The following is a 23,920-nucleotide window of genomic DNA, read 5'->3' on the forward strand; positions in this document are numbered from 1 at the left end:
TGCTCGCTAACAGCACTTGCCCCTACAGTCTGTTAAGGCTATACGGGGGATCTTTGTCTTTGTGTATATATGCGTGCACCGCCACTCGGCGTGCATGTCAATATCATCAGCAATGGTCAATCCACCGCTGGATGAAGGCGCATACGTAAACTCACGGGGCTTTTGTATTACACTCTTAAGACAAAGATTCTCCCGTGTAGCCTTCAACAAGCAGTCTGGGGCAAGTGCTGCTAGCGAAGACAAGCTGGGAAGGTGCGGTCCAGTACCCCTTTCACGGCCGCCTTTGTCTCCCCAGTGTCGATGTTCACACCTAGATGGGGAGCGCGGTGCGCTAACTGCTGCGCCACCGCTCGCCCACATTACACGCGCGCGACATTCCAGAGGTGGGAAAACAAATAAAGATCCCCCGCATCGCCTGCGCAGACTTTTGGGGCAAGTGCTGTGAGCGAGCAACTATGAAGGCGAGCGCGGCGCACGAGGGGGTGGGTGGCCAGCAACCACGCCCGGCCGCCTTTGTCTCCCCCCAGTAGTCGATGCTCACTGCACCTCGCCGCGCCGGGTACTCATTTGAAGCCGAGTCGACCTTGGGGAAGCCCAGGACGGGTTCAGAAATAGTCGTCACCTGCTGTTGGCCGCGAGCGCGAATCGAACTCGGGTCGCCCGAAGTTTTTTCGTCGCTCCCCAACAAACGCGCGCGCGCATTCTAGTGGAGCGGTGGCGCAGTGGTTAGCGCGCTGCGCTACGAACCCCGCCTACGGCCGAGTTCGATTAGCGGACCAAGGCGTTCGTTTCGCGTGGCCAACATTGGTGACCAACCTGTCCGCTGGCCAAGGTGCGAGTGTGCGCACGTAACACGAACGTCTGGGGCGGAGTGCTGGTGTAACACCGGTGCCTAACAGCAAGAAGGTAACCTGGGTTCGATTCCCGACGCCGGCTTGGTTCCAAGTGGTGTTTGTATGTTCTCTCGCCCTGTTTAGGAGAGTTGTGAGCGCGTGGTTGAGTGAGTGAGCGAGTGGGGAGCGGTGGCGCAGTGGTTAGCGCGCTGCGCTACGAACCCGGCGACCCGAATTCGATTCCCGCACACGGCCAACACCGGTAACGATCATCTAGGTCGACTCAGCCTCAAATGAGTACCTGGTGCGGTGTGTAGACATCGCCAATGGGGAGACAAAAGCGGTCTGGCGTGGTTGCTGGGCACCCGCCCCAACAGTCTGTTAAGGCTATAGACGGAGCTTTGTCTTTTTACGTATGTATATTTGTATGTGTATATGTGCGTGTCAGTGTACATATATACGTCCGTACATTCAATTATCCACACGTCCCCAATACAATTACACACACGTCAATAAGACAACGATGCCCCGTATAGCTTTAAAGACTGTTGGGGCAAGTGCCGTTAGCGAGCAGCGCCTATGTAGGCCGGCACGGCACACGAAGGGGTGGGTGACCAGTACCACGCCCGGCCGCCTTTGTCTCCCCAGTGCTTCGTAGCGCAGTGCGCTAAGCCGCTACACTACCGCTCCCCGCATACAAAGACAAAGAGCCCCCGTATAGCCTTCTGCAGACTTGTTGGGGGCAAGTGCTGTTAGCGAGCACCTATGAAAGCCGGAACAAAAAGCATGGCGATGGGTGCCCAGCACCTCGCCCGACCGCCTTTGTCTCCCTAGTGACGACGTTTCCACGCCGCACCAGGCGCTCGTTTGAGGCCGAGTTGACCTAGGGGAAGGCCCGGGACCGGTTCAGATATTCGATCACCGATATGCATCGATGTACACGCGCCTCCGATGAGCGCGGTCCGTCTACGTACGCTTTTGGTTGCGAGATAAGTTCCACGCACCTTCGAAGCGGACACGCACGGACACACGAAAGTTTCCCCCCTATCCCGTATAGGCGCACGCATGCACGCGGTTATGGCAAGTGCCGATCTGCGAGCACCTCTCCAGACGTGAACATCTCACCATCGGTGGGGGGAGGGAGGCGGGGGATGCAGCGGTGTTAGCATCCCCCGCCCGGCCGCCTTTGTCTCCCCAGTCCTGCTGCACACACACGCGCGCACACGCACGCGCAAAAATGGAAAAGTACGAGGTCATGCACCAGCAGAACTAATATATTTACATATGCGCATGCATATATATAAATCGAAGACAAAGACACCGCTACATTCCCGTGTCGCCTTCAACAACTGACTGTTGGGGTAACACACACACACGCACACTCACGCATACTCACACACATACACACATCGTCGAACGTACACACGTGGATTCATACAAAGACAAGGATCACCCGTATAGCCTCAACAGACTGTTGGGGCAAGTGTTGTTAGCGAGCACCGATTAAGGCCGGAACGGCACACGAGGGGGTGGGTGCCCAGCACCACGCCCGGCCGCCTTTGTCTCCCTAGTGGCGATGTTTTTACGCACCGCACCAGATTATGAATTTGAGGCCGAGTCGACCTTGCGGAGGCCCAGGACCGGCTCAGATAATCGTCATCGGTGTTGGCCGTGAGCGGGAATCGAACTCGGGTCGCCGGACTTAACGCTACACTACCGCTCCCCATACACACACACAGACACACATGCACACACACACTACCGCTCCCCATACACACATACATACACCCGCATCATACAGATATACACACAAATATACATAACTTCATACGCGCACACTCACTATTTAACACACATTCGAATATATACGCGCATACACACAATATACAATCAAGCGCATACACTCATGTGTGTCCACACACACACAATGTTGCACACTATATGCACACACCATTACATACACGCACGAAACACTCACGCGGAAACACGCGCGCGTTTTACACACGCACGCACACACATCCGCCCACATACACACACAAACACCCACCTATACAACCGTACAAACACACACACACCCACCCACACAAAGACAAAGATCCCCCGTATAGCGTTCAACAGGACTGTTGGGTAGGGCAAGTGCTGTTTGCGAGCAGCACCTGTGAAGGGGGTGGGTGGCTAGCACCATGCCCGACCGCCTTTGTCTCCCCAGTGGGGATGTTTACACACCGCACAAGGTACTCATTTGAGACCGAGTCGACCTAACACATAGATACACACAGACACATACATAGACAAAGATAACAAAGATCCCCCATATAGCCTTAACAGACTGTAGGGGCAAGTGCTGTTAGCGAGCACCTATGAAGGCCGGAACGGTACACGAGGGGGTGGGTGGCCAGCACCACACACAGACACACACACACACACAGACACACACATACACGCGCACACACAGACACACACATAGACACACACATACATACACACATACACACGCGCGCACACACACACTCGCGCGCACGCTCTCCCCCACACACCTGCTAGCTTCCCCATCCTTAAATTCACTCCCCACGCCATCGCTCACCTCCACCGCCTCGCCTCGCTCGCCATTGGCACTGTGGCTGAGGGGGAGGGGGGCAGAGCGGGGTGGAGGCGGTGACGTCACTCGCCACCTCCTCCACCTCCTCCCCAAACGCACAGGCAAGCGAACCTGTTTTACGGACTACAACCACGGGCTCACTGAGGTGATGGGCGGTGCCTTGACATTGTAAGAGACCAACCAACGCAACCAACGCAACCCAACCCAACCCACCATCCCACCTATCCTCCCCCCCTCTCTCGCTCATTCTCTCCACCCCCAACACCCACCCCACCCACCAACCCCACCCACCATCCCACACACCCCCCCCCCCCACCGAGGCAACTTATTTATTTAATTATTTCCCGTAAAAAAAAATTCCGACTTGCCTTCAACTCCTCGCTATGCCAGGCGCTGTCCCCATTCATTCACCCACTCACTCGCGCGCGCACGCACACACACACACGCGCGCGCACACTCACTCACTCGCTCTCTCTCTCTCTCTCTGTGTATTCATAGGAGGTGGAGGAGAGTTGCATATCGCCTCTCGCCCTTAGTTATATGGCAGGAGTCCCTTGCACGGTAGTCGAGTTCGTTAGTTTACAACGGCGGTAGTGATGCGTAAGTTGGTAACGTAGAAGTAGATTTGAGTAGATTCTGGATTTTTTCTCTCTCTCTCTCTCGTTGGTGTTGCTGTACGGAATCGTTCGTCGGAGCGTTATCGCCTTTCTCTCACGGGCTGAAACTTGACCGATAGTTGTATAGAATCTCATTGCTGTGGAAGCTATTGAAGATTTGGATAATAATAAGAGTAATTATATTTATTAGTGGAGGGAGTGTGCGGTGTGTGTGTGTGTGCGGTGTGTGTTGGGGGGGGAGGGGAGACGCGGTTGTAGTAATTTCGCCCTCAGAATAGCAAAACAAAAGGAAGAACGTGGAATCGGTTACAAAAGAATAAATTAATTTCGCCTAACTACAGGGGTCGCTTTATCTCCCACTCTCGTTTTGTCATTGCTGTTGTTGTTTGTAGATCCTTACTGTAGTTCGCGTTCGTTCAGAATCGACGAATTCTCCATGTCAGGAGGTAGTTAGTTAGTCGGAGTATAAGAACGACGACAAATCGTCTCTCGATTATTTTAGGGGGTCGCGCTTATCGATCGCGAGGAGTAACCAAAACTCCGATTTATTTTTAATTACTTTTTAGTTGTTGCGCAGGATCACGGATAAACGGCTCGGCACGGTCGCCATCGTTGAGGGTAGCTCCGAAAACAACAACAACAACAGCAGCAGCGTCACCGTCACCTTTGCCAGCTTGGCTGTGCGTTGTCGGAACTCTCTAACACAGACGGCGATCATCATCGCCTCGAACAACCACGCTTTTTTCTTCACGCCCTACCTCCGAATCGAACCGCTCTCCGTGCAGGCATCGGCAAGAAAGAAAGCATCAGCAACACAACAACAACAACAGCAACAACTACAACATCGTGGTCGTCTTCAGAAGCAGACATTCGAGTGAGTCTTAAACGACTTCGCCCCCCGTCGCCACGATGATGTACAGCATGCTCGAGAGCGACCTCAAGCAGCACGTGGCTCAGACTCACGGCAGTCTGTCCGCGAACTCCTCTCTCATCATCGGAGGAGGTGGCGTTGGTGGAGGAGGTGGCGGTGGCGGTGGTGGCGTCGGTGGAGGTGGTGGACAAGCGGGCAAGGTTGGCGGGCAACAGAGTCAGCAGATGTGCAACGACCGCGTCAAGCGGCCCATGAACGCCTTCATGGTGTGGTCGCGAGGCCAGCGGAGGAAGATGGCCCAGGAGAACCCCAAGATGCACAACTCTGAGATCTCCAAGCGTCTCGGCGCCGAGTGGAAGCTCCTCACCGAGGCCGAGAAGAGGCCCTTCATCGACGAGGCCAAGCGGCTGCGCGCCCTGCACATGAAGGAGCACCCCGACTACAAGTACCGACCGCGCCGCAAGACCAAAACCCTCCTGAAGAAGGACAAGTACTCTCTGCCCGCGGGCCTCCTGGGGTCCGGCGGCGTGTCGGTGAACAGCAACAGCCCCGTGGGCTCGGGCTCGGGCATGTCCTCGCATCGCGGCGCCATGGTGGACGGTGCCGCATACCAGGCGGCTGTCAACGGCTGGCCGGGCAGCGGCTACGCAGCGACGCTCATGCAGGATCAGCTGAGCGTGGCGGCGGCGGCCGGCTACAGTCACGGCAGCGTAGGTGGTGCGCACAGCCCCGTCGGGCAGACCATGGGCCACCACCCGCACCATCACCCGGCGCACCCGCACCACCCTGCGCACCACCACCACCACCACCAGTCGCCCCTGCATCACCCGGCGCACCCCCATCACCCGGCGCACCCCCATCACCCGGCGCACCCCCATCACCCGTCGCGCTACGAGATGGCGGGACTCCCGTACCACCACCACCACGGCCACTCGCACCACGCCGGACACTCGCACCACGCCAACGCCGTGGCCGCGGCGGCGGCGGCCGCCCACGGCTACATGAACGGGGCCGCCGTGGCAGCCGCGTACGGGATGAGCGCAGCGGCCGCAGCGTACGGCCAGACGGCCACGCTGGGCGGTGGCGGCGGTGGAGGTGGGGGTGGTGGAGGAGCAAGCGGCGCGGCGTCAGCTGTTGCGGCGGTCGCGGCCGCGGCCGCGGCTGCGGCATCCTCCGCCTCCTCGTCGTCCTCGTCGTCGTCGTCTTCCTCCTCGTCGTCGTCGTCTGCCGGATCAACGCCTTCGGCGGCTGCGCAAGCGGCGGCGGCGTCTTCGGGGGCATCGACGGGGCCGGCATCGAGCGTGGCGGCTCAGCAGGGCGGAGGAGGCGTGAGCGGGATCAAGTCGGAGTCGAGTCCATCGTCAACGCCCGTCCACCACCAGCACCATCAGCACCACCACCAGCAACAGCAGCATCAGCAGCACCAGCAACACCAGCATCAGCAGCAGCAGCAGCATCAACAGCATCAACAGCAGCAGCAGCAGCAAAGATCGCTGCTTGGGAGTGCTATGGCGGCAGGACAGGCGTGTCCGGGAGACCTCGGGGAGATGATCAGTATGTATCTACCCGTGGGAGCTGGTGCAGCTGCTGTTGCTGCTGCTGCTGGTGGTGGTGGTGGTGCTGCTGCTGGTGGTGGTGGTGGAGGTGGTGGTGGTGCTGCGTTGGTGAGCGGAGCGATTGAGAATCAAGTGAGCGGCATGGATTTGGGTCAAAGACGCCTCCACGGCCTGACCCAGCACTATCAGACATCTGGGCTTAACGGTGAGTGGAGAGCACATGCGTGTGGGATTTCCTTGTGTTTACATGTACGCGTATGCACCTAGATGTGTGTGTGTGTGTGCGTGTGTGTGTGTGAGCGGGGAGCGGTGGTGTAGCGGTTAGCGCGCTACGCTACGAACCCGGCGACCCGGGTTCGATTCCGGCTCACGGCCAGCACCGGTGACGATTAGCTGAACCTGTCCTGGGCCTCCCCTAGGTCGACTCGGCCTCAAATGAGTACCTGGTGCGGTGTGTAAACATCGCCAGCGGGGAGACAAAGGCGGCCGGGCGTGGTGTTGATCACCCACCCCCTCGTGTGCCGTGCCGGCCTTTATCGGTGCTCGCTAATAGCACTTGCCCCTACAGTCTGTTACAGGCTATACGGGGGATCTTTGTCTTTGTATGTGTGTGGCCTCAACAGTCTTAAGTGCTATACAGTGGATAATTGTCTTTAACGTTCGAAAGTGCCTTGTGTGGGCCTTTACAAAAAAAAACTAATTTCTTGAGATCTGCTGTACGTTGTGTTTAGTTTGGCCTCCTTCAACCGGCACCTCTGCTTAGCACAGTCGGCTACGTACGGTGCGAAAGAAGTTCAACATACTTTATTAGATGCTGCTCGCGAACAGCACTTGCTCCAACATTAGCGTAAAGCTATAAGGAGGATCTTTGTCTTTATGTGTATGGAGAGCACTTTTCCTAGCGATCTGTCAACCCATGGTACCTACGTCTTTGCCCGTGAACTCCTGCACCTAGCCTGGCACAGCAGTCAACCCATGGCACGTGGGTGTGTCCCCGTGACCACCTTCTGCCAGTATGCCAGCCTTCCACACTGCCCGTGACGGCCTCATAGTGCACCTAGCATGGCACAAGCGCTTTGGAAACGTGAACGCACTCGGATATACGCAAAGCGTTGACAGGCGGGGCCGGATTACGGTCCAGTAGCTGTTAAAGTTTTGTTTCACGTTAAACCCTTTACCTTTTCAACACATCCACCACCATCATCACCCCAAGCGCCTGACGAAGCGTAACGCTCCACTGCTATGCCGCCTGGGTTATTTCAGTTGCCGTTTAAAAATGCGTTAAGTACTCGTAGAGACTCACAACGCGACTCGACTCCTCTGGCGGAGAGCCACAGACTCGCACAGAGAGAGGGGCCACAGACTCGCACAGAGAGAGGGGCCACAGACTCGCACAGTAAGAGCCACAGACTCGCACAGAGACTCACAGACTCGTACAGAGGGAGACTCACAGACTCGCACAGAGAGAGAGACAGGGCCGCAGACTCGCACAGAGAGAGTCACAGACTCGCACAGAGAGGGCCACAGACGCGCACAGAGAGAGGGCCACAGACTCGCACACAGAGAGAGAGCCACAGATTCGCACAGAGAGAGACACAGACTCGCACAGAGAGAAACACAGACTCGCACAGAGACTCACAGACTCGTACAGAGAGAGCCTCACAGACTCGCACAGAGAGAGACACAGACTCGCTCAGAGAGAGGGAGACACACACAGACCAGGACAGATAGAGGGCTACAGACTCGCACAGAGACTCACGGACTCGCACAGAGAGACACAGACCCGGACAGAGGGCCACAGACTCGCACAGAGAGAGAGAGAGCCACAGACTCGCACACAGAGACTCACAGACTCGCACAGAGACTCACAGACTCGCACAGAGAGACACAGACCCGGACAGAGGGCCACAGACTCGCACAGAGAGAGGGTCACAGACTCGCACAGAGAGAGAGTCACAGACTCGCACAGAGAGAGAGTCACAGACTCGCAAAGAGAGAGCCACAGACTCGCACAGAGGCTCACAGACTCGCACAGAAACTCGCAGACTCGCACAGAGACTCACAGACTCGCACAGAGACTCACAGACTCGCACATAGACTCACAGACTCGCACAGAGACTCACAGACTCGCACAGAGAGAGTGACAGACTCGCACAGAGACAGCCACAGACTCGCACAGAGACAGCCACAGACTCGCACAGAGACTCACAGACTCGCACAGAGACTCACAGACTCGCACAGAGACTCACAGACTCGCACAGAGACTCACAGACTCGCACAGAGACTCACAGACTCGCGCAGAGACTCACAGACTCGCGCAGAGACTCACAGACTCGCGCAGAGACTCACAGACGCGCGCAGAGACTCACAGACTCGCGCAGAGACTCACAGACTCGCACACAGAGGGCCACAGACTCGCACAGAGACTCGCAGACCCGCACAGAGCCTCACAGACTCGCACAGAGACTCACAGACTCGCACAGATACTCACAGACTCGCACAGAGACTCACAGACTCGCACAGAGACTCACAGACTCGCACAGAGACTCACAGACTCGCACAGAGACTCACAGACTCGCACAGAGACTCACAGACTCGCACAGAGACTCACAGACTCGCACAGAGACACAGACTCGCACAGAGACACAGACTCGCACAGAGACTCACAGACTCGCACAGAGATCTATATAACCGGCACTGGTGTTGGCCGTGAACGGGAATCCAACTCTGATCGCCGGGTGCATAGCGCGGCGTGCAACCCGCTGCACCGATCCATTACCCGTGCATACATTCACTCACACAAGTACTCACGTAAGACACCTATACACACACATGCATACTCGCATAATACATGGCAACTTTAGTGATAGATCTACATTCAATTTTTTTTCTGGAGATGTTAAAGGGTTCACCGATGTACATTCTGACGATCTTCTATAAGGTCTAGAGAGCTGAGTGACCGATGCGATTTCTAGTGATGTTCTAGAAGGTGTTAGAGAGAGAGAGAGAGCTAAACATTGGCACAATCGTAGCCGAGTCTCGAGAAATCGGAGAATCAAAATAGTCCTAGTTTTATACCGCAGCGCAGTGTGATTGGCGTCACTCGCAGGGCAGGAGGGGCTCGTCGCGTGCCCCCAGCGCCGACGGCTAACCGAGTAATTCGCCTCCCGTGGCGGGAGTGGGACGATGAAGCCGATAAAAAGCGCCATTGGCCCCTCCACTGTATTTAATAGGAAAATCATCATACAAGGGGCAGTTATTTAAATAATGTTGGATACATTCAATCCTTACAGGTTATGGGTATGTATAACGCGTGTGTATGTATATTATAAACTTTGATGCATAAGGTAAAACTGACGTCCGTGAATTAATGGTCATTATGCTAGTGAATGTAATGTATAATTGTGCGTGCATGTGTGGTATAGGTGTGGTGAGCGCTGGCGCAGTGGCTAGGAGATGTTAACTACCTCGCCCTGGTATACACGAGGTCGTGGTTTCGATACCGACCCTGATGCCTGCTGCTGTATATTTGTAGTTTGCGCGTCTCTCTCAACATAACGCGTTTTTTTTTCATGCGAGTAATTTGGCTGCTATAAATTTCCACGTGATGATGATGATGCTGCTGATAATAAGCCCACTTGCGTCGAGGTGCTATCATCATTTGCGATAGTCCCAGGTCGCTTTTGCAACAGCGCTATACATCTCAGTGGGTCTTATCCCTTTAAAAATATAAAACAACTATTTATAGTTTCGTGTTAATATAAACGCATCGCTGTGAGTGCGCTATACGTACGAGCGTGTGCCTGTGTACATCAATGTACACATGCGTACATGTAGGTGTGTATATATATAAAATTATGAATTCAGATACGTATGATCTACACGTGTGTACATATATAAATGAAGGAAATATTTATATTTACGAGTGCACGTGTATGGTTATTGTATGATGTACATATCTGTGTGTATATGTAACTTTATGCATGCGAATATATATACATGCATGTATATACATGTATGTGTACATATACATGCACACGCTGACCTGCGTGTGGACAGGCATTCATCCAGCAGTGGATTGACTGATTTGAATGGTGTTCTAGAACGGCTACAGAGCTGTAAATATAATTACTTTTTTTTTAATATAAAGTTTTAAATTAATATCCTTAGCATGTTTTTTTTGTTTTATCGAATCACATATGACTACGGCGTTGAAAATATAAATATACACGCATAGGAATAGCAAAGAGAAAGATCCCCCTTGTAGCCTTTAACATGCTGTTGGGGCAAGTGCTGTTAGCGAGCACCAATTGAGGCTGGCAAGGGTGGACTAGTGGCTAGGCGGCTACCACCTACGACTGGCCGCCTTTCTTTCCCCAGTACTGATATTTTACAAACCGCATCCAGTCCTCATTTAAGGCTGATTCGACCTAGGGGAGGCACAGATACTCGTCATGAGTGTGGGTAGCGCAGCGCGCTAACCGCTACACCCACCGCTCCCCCATACACTGATATCACGCACAAACACATACGTAGTTGCACACTAGTGTATAATTTTTTTTTTATTATATATCATCACATATACACATCTGAGCACGAGTCAAGGCGGCTTAATTCATGATCTTATTAACAATAATAACACCAATTAAAATTACAGTCGTATCGAAGGACTTAGTTACGTAGATTTAAGGAGGGTAAATCACGAACGACAGCGATTAGCGCACACCGCCTCTCGACTTAAGTTCGTTTCCGCGCCACGGTTCGCATCAGCGGCTCGGCGCAGCTTTGGGAACCTGTGCCCGAACCTTCGCCGAATCCGCTCCATCGTCCACTGAGGGGTTGGGTCGAGCAAACCACCGGGACGACTCAAAGCGTGCTCGGTCTGAGACGCGTTCGTTGCAGCGGCAGTGAAATCGAAACGGGTTGAGGTCGGTGGGAGAAACGGGACAGACTGTTTGTGCAAGTGCTGTCAGCGAGCAACCTATTAAGGGCGGCACCGGGTACACGAGAGGGTGGGTTGGACGGTAACCACGCCCGACCGTCTTTGTCTCTCCTGTGGCGAAGTTAAATTTTGTTTTTACGCATCGCAAATAGGGCACTCATTCAAGGCTGAGTCGACCTACGGGCAGTCCCAGGACCGGTTCAGATACTCGTCAAACGGTGTTTGCCGCGAGCGGGAATCGAATTCGGGTGGCCGTGTTCGTGGGGCAGTGCGCTAACCGCTACACCACCGCTCCCCACGTCTCAAACACACACACACGCAGTTACTAACAAACACACACACAGTTACTAACAAACACACACAGTTACTAACAAACACACACACAGTTACTAACAAACACACACAGTTACTAACAAACACACACACAGTTACTAACAAACACACACACACAGTTACTAACAAACACACACACAGTTACTAACAAAAACACAGTTACTAGCAAAAACAAACAGTTACTAACACACACACACATTCAAACACGTATACATGCAGACTTTTTACGCATACACAATTTTTTGCACCCACACGTACGCACACACACACACACACGCGTGTTTACACAATTAACCCGAATTGAAGCTGACACAAAGATACACACATGTAACACAACAGCGTACGTTGTGTATACGCGCCTGGTGTGTGTGTGTGTGTGCGCACACCTGTCGTACACATGCACGCACACACGCACACTAACAATGCACACGTTTTGCAAATACATAGATGCGCGCGCGCGCACACAAACGGACATCTACACACACAAGCGCACATTTACTCAAACAAGTACATACATAGGCGCGCACGTAGCCAAAGATCCTCCGTGTAGACACCCAAACGGGCTGCGTTGGTCAGTAGCAGCAGCAGTGCGAAGGGGGCCGGCAAGGCGCACGAGGAGACGGGTGGCCAGCACCACGCCCGGCCGCCTTTGTCTCCCCGTCGGCGATGCTTACACATCGCAGCGGGTGTGTGGGGTGGGAGGGGGTGTAAACATTCAAGGCCGAGTCGACCCAGGGGGGAGAGAGGCCCATGACCGGTGTCACCCCCCCCCACGTTCACCGACACGTGGTATTGCAGCTGGCACATCGAGCCACGAATACTGTGACCTCGGTTCGATTCCCGCTCACGGTCCGCGCCAGTGGCGAGCGATGTAACCGGAGCACCACGTTCGTCAGCCCCGCATCCAGTGACCAGAGTGGTGAAGTATGGTTAAATGGCTAACGTCCAATCAAACGGGCCGATACGCGGTCGTGGTTATAGGCGAGTCGTGGATTGACCCCGATGGAAGTTAGTTGCCCGTAATTGCGTGGAAGTTTACGCGCGCGCGCATTCTTACATGTGCAACCACTGCGAAATGTTAAGCTTTGTAGAGGGTTTACATACTTGCTCAACTTTAAATTTTTGTACCTTTTTAGTAGTCATACGTGTAGTAGTTTAATTGCGCCTGTGCGTGTGTGTCGACTCAGATGATTTCCCGATGCGATGTGTAAAGATCGCCGTTGAGGGAGACAAAGGCGGCCGGGCGTGGTGCTGGCCATCTGCCCCACCGTGTGCCGTGCCGGCCTTCATTGGCGCTCGCTAACAGCACTTGCCCCAAATGTCTGTCAAAGGCTATACGGGAGCGATCTTTGTCTTTGTGTATATGTATATGCGTATACGCAGTCAACATGTATTCATCTTCATGACCTAGTTTTATATTGCCTCAAACATATGCTTTATAGTGACATCGTAAACACTACGTGCCTGTTACATTATTCTACAAGTATATATTCGTTGATGGACGTAAGATTCATATGTACAGCGTAGGAAAAAAGTTTACCTATATCACAGGCAATAATCTTGTTTTCATTTCCAGACTTTTTGTAAATCCACTGCTGGATGAATGCCTCACTTTCTACGCTCTGTCGAGCGGGGGAGTGGGGGGGGGGGGTTGACCATACTTCACCACGCTGGTCAATGCGCTCTAATGGAGAGAGGGGGGGGAAGGGCGTTTAAACAAAAAAAATAGTTTCTGGTATCATTCGCCACTGATGTTGACCGCGCTCGCGAATATCGTCTGGAACCCATGGCCATGATGCGCTAACCGCTGCGCCACCGCTCCCCTCCTAAATTTACTGAGCATTCTCACAGTAACACAATACGACTCGACGCATCTGTACATCGTACGCTGTCTTATTTTCGATATATAATTTTGTTTGTAAATTACATTGGATCGGCCCATTGGTCTAAACTACTACCTCCGTTGCGTATCTGTCTGCCTACCTACCTACACAACGACCCACGTGTACCCACTGTTGATTTCTAAACAAAATGGTACCAATTTTATCGACCGTTTAAAGCACAAAGGTTTACGTGATGTGGGTGATGGTCGTCATTGACGACGATGTTACCATGGGCACAACGGGATTGTGATGGGCGTGATGATAGTGGTGGTGATGGTGTGGTGGTTGTTATAATGGCTTTAGAAATAGGATGATGACGATCATTGAGGTTGTTTATGATCACTTATATTTTCTTATTTACATGTACATTCACACAGTAAATGTACGTATATGACAGATACTTTTTCCAGCCATTTGAATATGAAATTTCCACCACTAATTGAAGGGGCCAGTCCCATTACTCATTTGAATATCTAGAATAAATTCTCGTTATGTTATAGAAGAGCTAGAGAGCTGAGTGACTGATGCACATTCTAGTGATGTTCTAGAAGGGATAGAGAGCTGAGTGACTGATGTACAACTCTAGTGATGTTCTAGAAGGGATAGAGAGCTGAGTGACTGATGTACAACTCTAGTGATGCTCTAGAAGGGATAGAGAGCTGAGTGACTGATGTACAACTCTAGTGATGTTCTAGAAGAGCTAGAGAGCTGAGTGACTGATGTACATTCTAGTAATGTTCTAGAAGAGCTAGAGAGCTGAGTGACTGATGCACATTCTAGTGATGCTCTATAAGGGCTAGAGAGCTGAGTGACTGATGTACAACTCTAGTGATGCTCTAGAAGGGATAGAGAGCTGAGTGACTGATGTACAACTCTAGTGATGCTCTAGAAGGGATAGAGAGCTGAGTGACTGATGTACATTCTATTGATGTTCTGGAGAGCTGAAAATTGAAACAATAAAAATCCGCTAATAATTATCGGAATCGGAGAACCCCCAAAATAGTTGCAGTTTTATCCACCCAAAGCTGAGAGGAGCGCTCGGAGTGTGATTGGCGTCGCTCACAAGGGCAGGAGGGCTCCGTCTAGATTTCTGCAATCGCGCTCAGCACTCAGCGGTGAACAGAGTAATTCGCCTGCCGCCGGGAAGGGGTGTGACGATAAAGCCGATAGAAAGCAGGAAACCCCCACCGGCAGGTTTAACTGTTCGTGTGTGTGTTTGTTTAAAGGTGCTCGCTAACAGCACTTGCCCCAATAGTCTGTTAAAGCTATACGGGAGGGGGGGAAGGATCTTTGTCTTCGTACCAATAATTAGAGATCTCCCGCTAAAACTGAATTTGTTATTTAAATGCGCTTGAAATCGTATCGGCAAAACGAATAACGTTACGTTGCATACCGTATAGATGACTATCGTAATTGTGACTTATTGCAGATGTTTATAATACCAACCATCATCATCATATTTCCCCCACTTAACAACCATCACCACGAGTATCGAATTCATCATCATCAGCAGCATCAATCATCATCATCCATACAGCGTGGGTACTCAAAATCACGTGCCCACTGTGTCCTGTGGCTCGACTCGCTCCCGTCAGGCGAACGTGGAATGTCCATCAATGGCGCCATGATCCCATTAAGATGTGTAAGAGTTTTGATTTAATTGTATAAACAAAATCAAGCTAAGGGAGTTGGACAACCCCAATAGTTTTGTTAAACCTGTGGACTTGGTTATATTTTTTTCCGTGTCTAAAGTATTTCTGGAAATTCCACATTACGATACCGGGGTTTTGTACGTTTCTGTGCAGGACAACCGCTTTTGAGTTTCGAAATCTCACGAAGAGGTACTACTTTTAAAATTTGATTTAAAGCTTTCGTGACTGCAGGGATTCATATTCTTGGTTCTTTCGGTAAAGTCACGTAAAAGGGAAACAATTTTTTTTTATTGAAACAATATATGGCGAGAGAGAGACAGAGAGAGACACAGCAACAGCAAATAAAAACCAGCGCTAAAAGGGTCTACATTATCTGAAACTATATTATGAAGTATATTCTGGCATTGTTAACGTGATCCACTGTCATTTATTTGACTTTGTAATGTATCCCTCCTCCTCCCCGCTCTGGTCGTCCCACCTGATAAGGCCTCACCACCACCACCACCATTACCACCCCCCCACCTTCACTCAATCTACTCAAGACTGGAGTCGTGGCGTTATGTTGTTGTTGTTGTGATATAATTGCTGTCGTGGTGTTGATATTGTCGTAAACTTGTGGGTCCCCGCAGAGTCCATGCGTGAGCGCGATTGTTCCTCCTCGTTTTCTCAAAAGCGAGGCGACTTTAAAAGGCGGCCCTCGGGGCAAGCATCTTGGAGGGCACCTCGTCTGGGAGAGACAACATCGTTGTCGTGGTGTCGCAGGCTTTACTGAAAGTGATAAGGGCAATTTGTTAAACGAGTGTATGTACAGTATATAGGCAGGGGTATGTAGGAATCATCGGCATCAGCAGCGGCGGCATGAGCCGCGCTTAATCCACTGCTGGATGAAGGTCTCCCCCCCTCCCCCCTTTCCTCTGTCGCCACCTCTCACGACCTTGCGAGGAAGCGTTCCGCCAGCACCACCACCTGACGTCACCACCTCCACCACCACCTGACGTCACCACCACCACCACCACCATCTCCTCTACCACCTTTACCAACTCCACCACCACCTCCTCCTCTACCACCTCTACCAACTCCACCACCTCCACCACCTCTACCACCTCCTCCACCACCCCCACCACCACCACCACCTCCACCACCCCACCACCACCACCACCACCTCCTCCTCTACCACCTCTACCAACTCCATCACCACCACCACCACCACCACCACCACCTCCACCACCACCACCACCTCCTTTTTGCCGTGACGCGTCCTGACTCTTCTCCACGGATCGAATGATGACATTGACCTGCTGTGCGTCTTCTCTGATCCACGTGCTCCTCTTTCTCTCGATCCATCTCATCTCTACCTCTCCATCTCTCTCTCTCCCATACGTTTGGTTCCAAGCGTTACAATTAGTACAAAGACTAAGATCCTCCGTATAGCCTTAACAGACTGTTGGGGCAAGTGCTGTTAGCGAGCACCTAATAAAGGCACACCGCACCAGGTACCAATTTGAGGCTGAGTCGACCTAGGGGAGGCTCAGGTCCCGTACAGATAATCGTCACCGTTGTTGGCCGTGTACAGGAATCGAACCCGGGTCGCCAGGTTCGTAGCGCAGCACGCTAACCGCTGCACTACCGCTCCCCACAATACACACACACGCGTGCGCGCATTATTAATGTAATAGTTTATGCTACGATTACTCAAAGTTTAAGTTACCCACTACCACCAATAAAATGCACACCATCTTTGCACGCTCGCTAAAAGATAAAAGTAGTACCTATTCATATTCTTGGTTGTTTCGGTAAAGTCACGTTAGAAGGGGAAACAATAACCATCGAGAGAGGAGGGTGTCCAGAATTCCAAATGCAACTTTTGCACGAAAGTTTCGCTCTCAACGTCGGATGAACGTTAAACGGGTGTTCTCCTGACCCCCCCCCCCCGCCTCCCCATCACGTTACAGAGGGGAACGGAGACTCGGAGCTGACGTTGCGTTGACCGTCTCGAGCCGAGCTGGGCTTTAAACGGCTTTAAAATGATAGCGATCAGAATTGTCAACGTCGTCATCGCCACCATCACCACCATAATCATCATATTGCTCTATCATTTATGATTATAATAACCATAATTATCATCATCACCGTCGTCGTGATTGTCAACAATACGATCGTAACAACCACCATCACTCACTATTATCACCACCATCACCACTACTATCAACATCATCACCATCACCAATATCATCAACACCATCACCACCACTACCATCAACATCATTATCAGTACCATAATCCTCCTCGCCACCACCATTATATCATCACCACCACGCCGCGAATTTACTCGACGTGAATGCTTCACGATGTTTGTGGCTCTCTTCAAACAACAACCATCAACATCAATAGCCACGATCAATCCACTGTTAGATGAAGGCTCCTCCAATTTATCGCTCCGTCTCCCCGTGGAGTGCTCCCCGGGTGCACGTCCCTCCATTGGGCTGGCACTCGGCACTTCGTATCGCCCACCAATAAATCAATCAACCAATAAATCAATTGAACAATCATCATGCTGTTCTCCGCAGCCACGCACAGAGAAATGTGCCCCTTTCAAATTACTTGGGCCAATCATCTTCAATTTTTTGTGGTCGATAAAATCGGTACCCACTTTTTGTGAGATTATTATCATCAGGAGTCGACGATAGCAGTCCACGTGGTCGAAAAGTAGTCGTTTGTACAGACGTATAAAATAGTGTTTGTATGTACTCGACGATATGCGAACGCCTGTATATTTTGTTGGGTAATGTGTGTTGCGTGTTGGATCCGCGCGTATTTATCAATGTACCCACGAGGCACGTGTCAATGGTATTCGCACGTATCAAGTGATGCCAGTTCGTACGGATCGTAGACGCCTTTACGCACCAATTAGCGTGCGTATCGGACGCACGCACATTAGTCGCTTTAGACACGCGCACGTATCGGCAGTTTTTTCTCGCGTGTATCCACTGACGGACACGTCTGTTATGTAGTGTGCGTGTGTGTACACATATATAGCGCGTATGCATGCATGCATGCATCAATCGGTATGCAGGCGCGTGCATATCGCAACCCCGCGTCCGTTATCGGGGTTGTACACGCGTGTGTATCAATTGATGTTTTTCATTTCACATACCTATCCATTGAGTACGAGTTTTGCCGAGATCGCAAATGTTCCACGCGTGCGTGTGTGTACGTACGTACGTATCGATCGGTGCGCGTGCGTGTATCGGCCGTACGTATAGGTCAGTTAAATTTCGATTTAAAGCTTTATTTGGTTCTTTCGGTAAAGTCACCACGTAGAATGAGAATAGGCCAGTTGTTTTAATCTTCACTGCAGCCTTGTGTGCTCAGTCGTTATAAAGAAAAAAAGTAAAATGTTGATAAATACATGGGGGTACTCTTTGGTTCTCTCGGTAAAGTCACGTAGGCAGAAAAATAAAACAAAATAAAATATCACGACGTTTCGATCTCAACACAAGCAATCGTCCTCGGGCGGAAAAAAATAATAATGATCGGCTGAGCCGAAAAGAACCGAAGAGTGGATTACTGCAGTCACGAAAGCTTCAGATGAAGATTAAATACATAGGGGTTGTCCATAACACAGGCGTTTAAACCCGCCACCACCCGACACGGCCAACCGGTAAGGGCGGTCACGTAAACAGAACGTGCTGCCAATTCGTCACTTAGTATAGCACTAACCGGTCGTGAGTTGGAGAGCCAGAGCCACAGCGTTTGCAAGTCTTGAGCTCCGACGTTTGGCCGGCAAATTACAACGAGCTTCATCAGGCGCACGGCCAGATTTGTGGACAAGTGGAGGACAAATCTTGTGCGCTGCTCTTGCACAACGTGAGGCGGGGGGGGTGTTCATTAATCCATATATACGCATTAACATTCATGCGACGAATATCCATAATATTAGTTGTTTTGAAGGGGGGGGGGCGGGTGGGTTAGAGCGCGTAAAAAAATATAAATGTGTCGTTAAACCCGCCACCACCCGACACGGCCAATCGGCGTGAACGGAACGTGCTGCCAATTCGTCACTGGTACAGCGCTAACCGGTTGTGTGTTGGATAGCAAAGCCACAGCATTTACAATTCAGAGCAGCGACGCAGTGGGGTTTCGTGAAACAAAGTAAACTTTCCCCTTGCTTAATTTGCCTCTTCGGTGATTAACATTCTCTAAACAACGGCACAAATATCTGGCCGTGTCTCGCTACCCCCGGGGGAGGAGGGGGGGGGGGTGGGGGGTTTTGGTGCACCCCCAGGTGAAGGACTACCGGGTACACGCGTTAGCGTGCGTAATGAGTACGCGAAACGCATCGAGTGTGCGGGTAACCGTGGCCGTGCCTATCTCGCGTTAGCCCAACCAACCCGGCCCTGTGCACAGCGATGCAAAGCAGCGCATGGCCACGGCCTTTCAAGTATCACCTGGTACTTGCCAGTTCGCATGTTTGTGTGTGTGGGTTTTTTTTTGTTAAACCTTGGGGAGCGGTGGCGCAGCGGTTAGCGCGCTGCGCTACGAATCCCGGCGCTCCCGAGTTCGATTCCTGCTCACGGCCACCAGGTTCTGGGCCTGCCTTAGGTAGACTCGGCCTCGAATGAGTTGCCTGCGGTGCGGTGTGTAAACCATCGCAACTCGGGACGCACACAGGCGGCCTGGCGTGGTGCTGGTCGTGTCTGCCTTAATAGGTGCTCGCTAACAGCACTTGCCCCGACAATCTGTCGAGGCTACACTGGTGGTGTTATGTACCACCGCATTACGCATTTGACCTTCCATACCCAATGGGTCTGTACGTATCAGATTCACGCGGAGTTGTTGGCACATGTCCGTGTATCACTGGTACGCGTGTATCACTGGTACGCGTGTATCACTGGTACGCGTGTATCACTGGTACGCGTGTATCACTGGTACGCGTGTATCACTGGTACGCGTGTACGTGTGTACGTATTGGGGTTCCACGACTACTTACTCACCTCGCTCATTCACTCACCTACCACGAATGTATCTACTCGGTGGTCTACTTACTCACCTCCCCACTTACATATCTATTCACTCACCGACCCACTCGCTTATCTATTCACTCACCGACCCACTCACCTTTCCACTCATTTACCTACTCACTCACCTACTCACTCACCTATTCACATACCTAACTCATTAACCTACCCACACTCAACCGCCATTCACCGACTCACCCACTTACTCACCTACTCACCTACTCAACTACTAACTCGCCTACTCACCTACTAACTGACCTTCACACTCACTAACCCACCCACCCACTCGCTCACCCACCCACTCACTCACTCACCCACCCACTCACCAACTCGCTCACTTATTCATCCACCCACTCACCCACGATGCCCCCTCTGTGCTGTGTGGAGGAATCATCTTTCAACTTGATCACTCACCCACTGACTCACTCACTTACCAACTCAACCCGCAACAACACACACTCACCCACCCACCAACTCACCCACTCACCAACTCACCCCGCAACAACATACTCACCCACCCACACACTCACCCACCTATGCACCCACGATGCCCCATATGTGCTGTATGGAGGAATCCTCTCTCAACTCGATCACCCACCCACTCACTCACCCATCCACTCACTCACCCACTCACTCACCCACTCACTCGCCCACCCACTCACCCACCCACACTCACTCACTAACCCACCCACCCACGATGCCCCTGGTGTGCTGTATGGAGGAATCCTCTCTCAACTCGATCACCCACCCACTCACTCACCCATCCACTAACTCACCCCCACACTCACTCACTCACTCACCCACTCACTCACCCACCCCCACACTCACTCACTCACTCACCCACTCACTCACCCACCCCCACACTCACTCACTCACCCACCCACTCACCCACCCCCTCACTCACTCACTCACCCGCCCACCCACTCGCCCACCCGCTCACCCACCCACTCACCCACGATGCCCCCTGTGTGCTGTGTGGAGGAATCCTCTCTCAACTCGATCACCCACCCACTCACTCACCCATCCAGTCACTCACCCACTCACTCACCCACTCACCCACCCACCCACTCACCCACGATGCCCCCTGTATGCTGTGTGGAGGAATCCTCTCTCAACTCGATCACCCACCCACTCACTCACCCATCCAGTCACTCACCCACTCACTCACCCACCCACTCACCCACCCACTCACCCACGATGCCCCCTGTGTGCTGTGTGGAGGAATCCTCTCAACTCGAAGAGGACGCAGTTTAAGCGGCGCACGCTGGACACCCCCGGGGTGACAAACGACAACAAACTTAACTTCACGTGGTTATCAACATTACGACTACCGTATATATATCGGTACCACTCTGCGAGTGTGTATACACACCCGTGGGTGTGCACATATATACTACGTATCATCTGCACTCGTTTATCAGACGCATGCTACACCAATCACTACACGCATGTAGTATACGGATCGATCGATCGATCTGCACGCATAGGGTATGTTGTGCGCTTACTCGATGCGCGTATCGGATTTGTTTTTATATACGTACGCACATTCGCGCGTACGTATTCGTTGGTGTGTGTGTGTGTATCAGTTGATTTGTTGTATGTACATGTGTAAGGGTTCGTTAGCGCATCGGGATCTGCGCATGTATCGATGAGTTACAATAATGTGAGTATTTAATTTCACGTATATATACACACACACACATACATGCGTGCGATGTACGTATCGATACGTATATATACTGATTCATCGACGTTCGTTGATTGATTCGATACTCCAATCGCAACTGTCGGTACGTATACAAAAGTACGTGCGTATCGATTTCGTCTCGCCTTCGTCCGTTGATGCGAGCGCGTACGGCTCCGTTATGTGTCCGTCGCCACGTATCGATCTATGGCGCGCGCGTATCGATCTATGAATCGCATATTGGGGAGCGCGTTGGTAGAGACTCGAGTGCGATTCCACCAATTATCTGAGCCGGTCCTGGCCCACTTCTAGATCGACTGGGCCCTAACATGAGAACCTGGTGCACTGTGCGAGCATCGGCAGTGGGGAGACAAAGGCGGCCGAGCGTGGTGCTGGCCCACAACCCTCCCCCCCCCCCACCCCCTCGTGTGCCGTTCCGGCCTTCGTGAGTGTTCGCTCGGTGCACTTGCCCCTGCAGTCTGTCAAAGGGACATCGAAGCAGGGGTTGAGCCTGGATAGTACTCGGATGGGCGATCGGCACCATGGGTGGCCGGTGCTCGCAGCTGCTGGACTTCACTCTGTGTGCTCCTGAGAACATACTCTCTGCATGGACCGGCGTGGTGAAGTATGGCCAAAATAACCGCACAAGAACCGCGAATGTTGATGCCTTGAGCGAGCGCTGAGCAGCGCTCCTGTCCCGTTTACAACCTCGAGGCAGCGGTGGGGAATTTCATATTCCCGCGACGAGGGCGGAGGGTTAAGTCCATCCATAAAAAACAAATCAATGTCGACTTTCTAAAGAGTGGTATCAACTTTATATACTCTAAAAGGACATTGTTGGTAATGAGTGTTCTAGAAGGGATAGAGTGACTGATGCACATTCTAATTATGTTCTAGAAGGGATAGAGAGCTGAGTAACTAATGTACATTCTAGTGATGTTCTAGAAGGGATAGAGAGCTGAGTGACTGATGTAGAACTCTAGTGATGTTCTAGAAGGGATAGAGAGCTGAGTAACTGATGTACATTCTAGTGATGTTCTAGAAGGGATAGAGAGCTGAGTGACTGATGTACATTCTAATTATGTTCTAGAAGGGATAGAGAGCTGAGTAACTAATGTACATTTTAGTGATGTTCTAGAAGGGCTCGAGAGCTGAGTGGCTGATGTACAACTCTAGTGATGCTCTAGAAGGGATAGAGAGCTGAGTGGCTGATGTACAACTCTAGTGATGCTCTAGAAGGGCTAGAGAGCTGAGTGACTGATGTACAACTCTAGTGATGCTCTAGAAGGGATAGAGAGCTGAGTGACTGATGTACAACTCTAGTGATGTTCTAGAAGGGATAGAGAGCTGAGTGACTGATGTACATTCTAATGATGTTCTAGAAGAGCAAGAGAACTGAGATTGTGTTCACATCTTGGTGAAGTCGATACATTTATAACTCGAGAAGAAAAATGACAATGTTCATTTGTAGAATAATGGGCCGCAAAATCACGGCACCTCGGAAATCGACGCATTTAAAACCTCATTTGAAAATCATGAAAACTTTTTCAAACTTTCAGAAAGTTTGAAAAAAGTGGCGAAGCGTCGTGAGAATTTTATTGTTTTATATTTTTTATTATTTTATTGTTTCCCTTCTACGTGACTTTACCGAAAGAACCAAGAATATGAATCCCTGCAGTCACGAAAGCTTTAAATCAAAATTTAACTTTCAAATCTTAAGCATTTTAACTTAGAGATGCATGCTAAAGATTTGCATCCTAGAATCCGGAAAAAGGGTTGAAATACTTAATCTTAACATATATACATTAAGGCAAGCAAGTTGGTAAGCCTCGATAACATAATTTATTTAAACAAATTACTTAATAATTCATAACGTTTCCCCCGCCTACGTAAAACTTTCTGAAATTCCCACCCGTGAAATACTTTAAGAAG

At 51.4% G+C, this 23,920-nt stretch overlaps 1 protein-coding gene across 1 annotated transcript in view; it reads left to right on the forward strand.

Moving 5' to 3' along the window:
• Positions 1–3,779: 3,779 nt before the first annotated feature.
• LOC116954613 (uncharacterized) overlaps positions 3,780–23,920 on the forward strand; it is a 28,527-nt gene continuing 8,386 nt past the window's right edge. The window contains exon 1 of the mRNA XM_032975272.2: positions 3,780–6,681. Coding sequence (XP_032831163.2) covers positions 4,959–6,681 — 1,723 coding nt within the window. The 5' untranslated portion in view covers positions 3,780–4,958. The remainder of the gene's footprint in view (positions 6,682–23,920) is intronic.

Source organism: Petromyzon marinus, chromosome 55 (genome assembly GCF_048934315.1).
Source record: "Petromyzon marinus isolate PM22_M1 ecotype Great Lakes invasive population chromosome 55, UKy_Petmar_22M1.pri1.0, whole genome shotgun sequence".
Taxonomy (NCBI): Eukaryota; Metazoa; Chordata; class Hyperoartia; order Petromyzontiformes; family Petromyzontidae; genus Petromyzon; species Petromyzon marinus.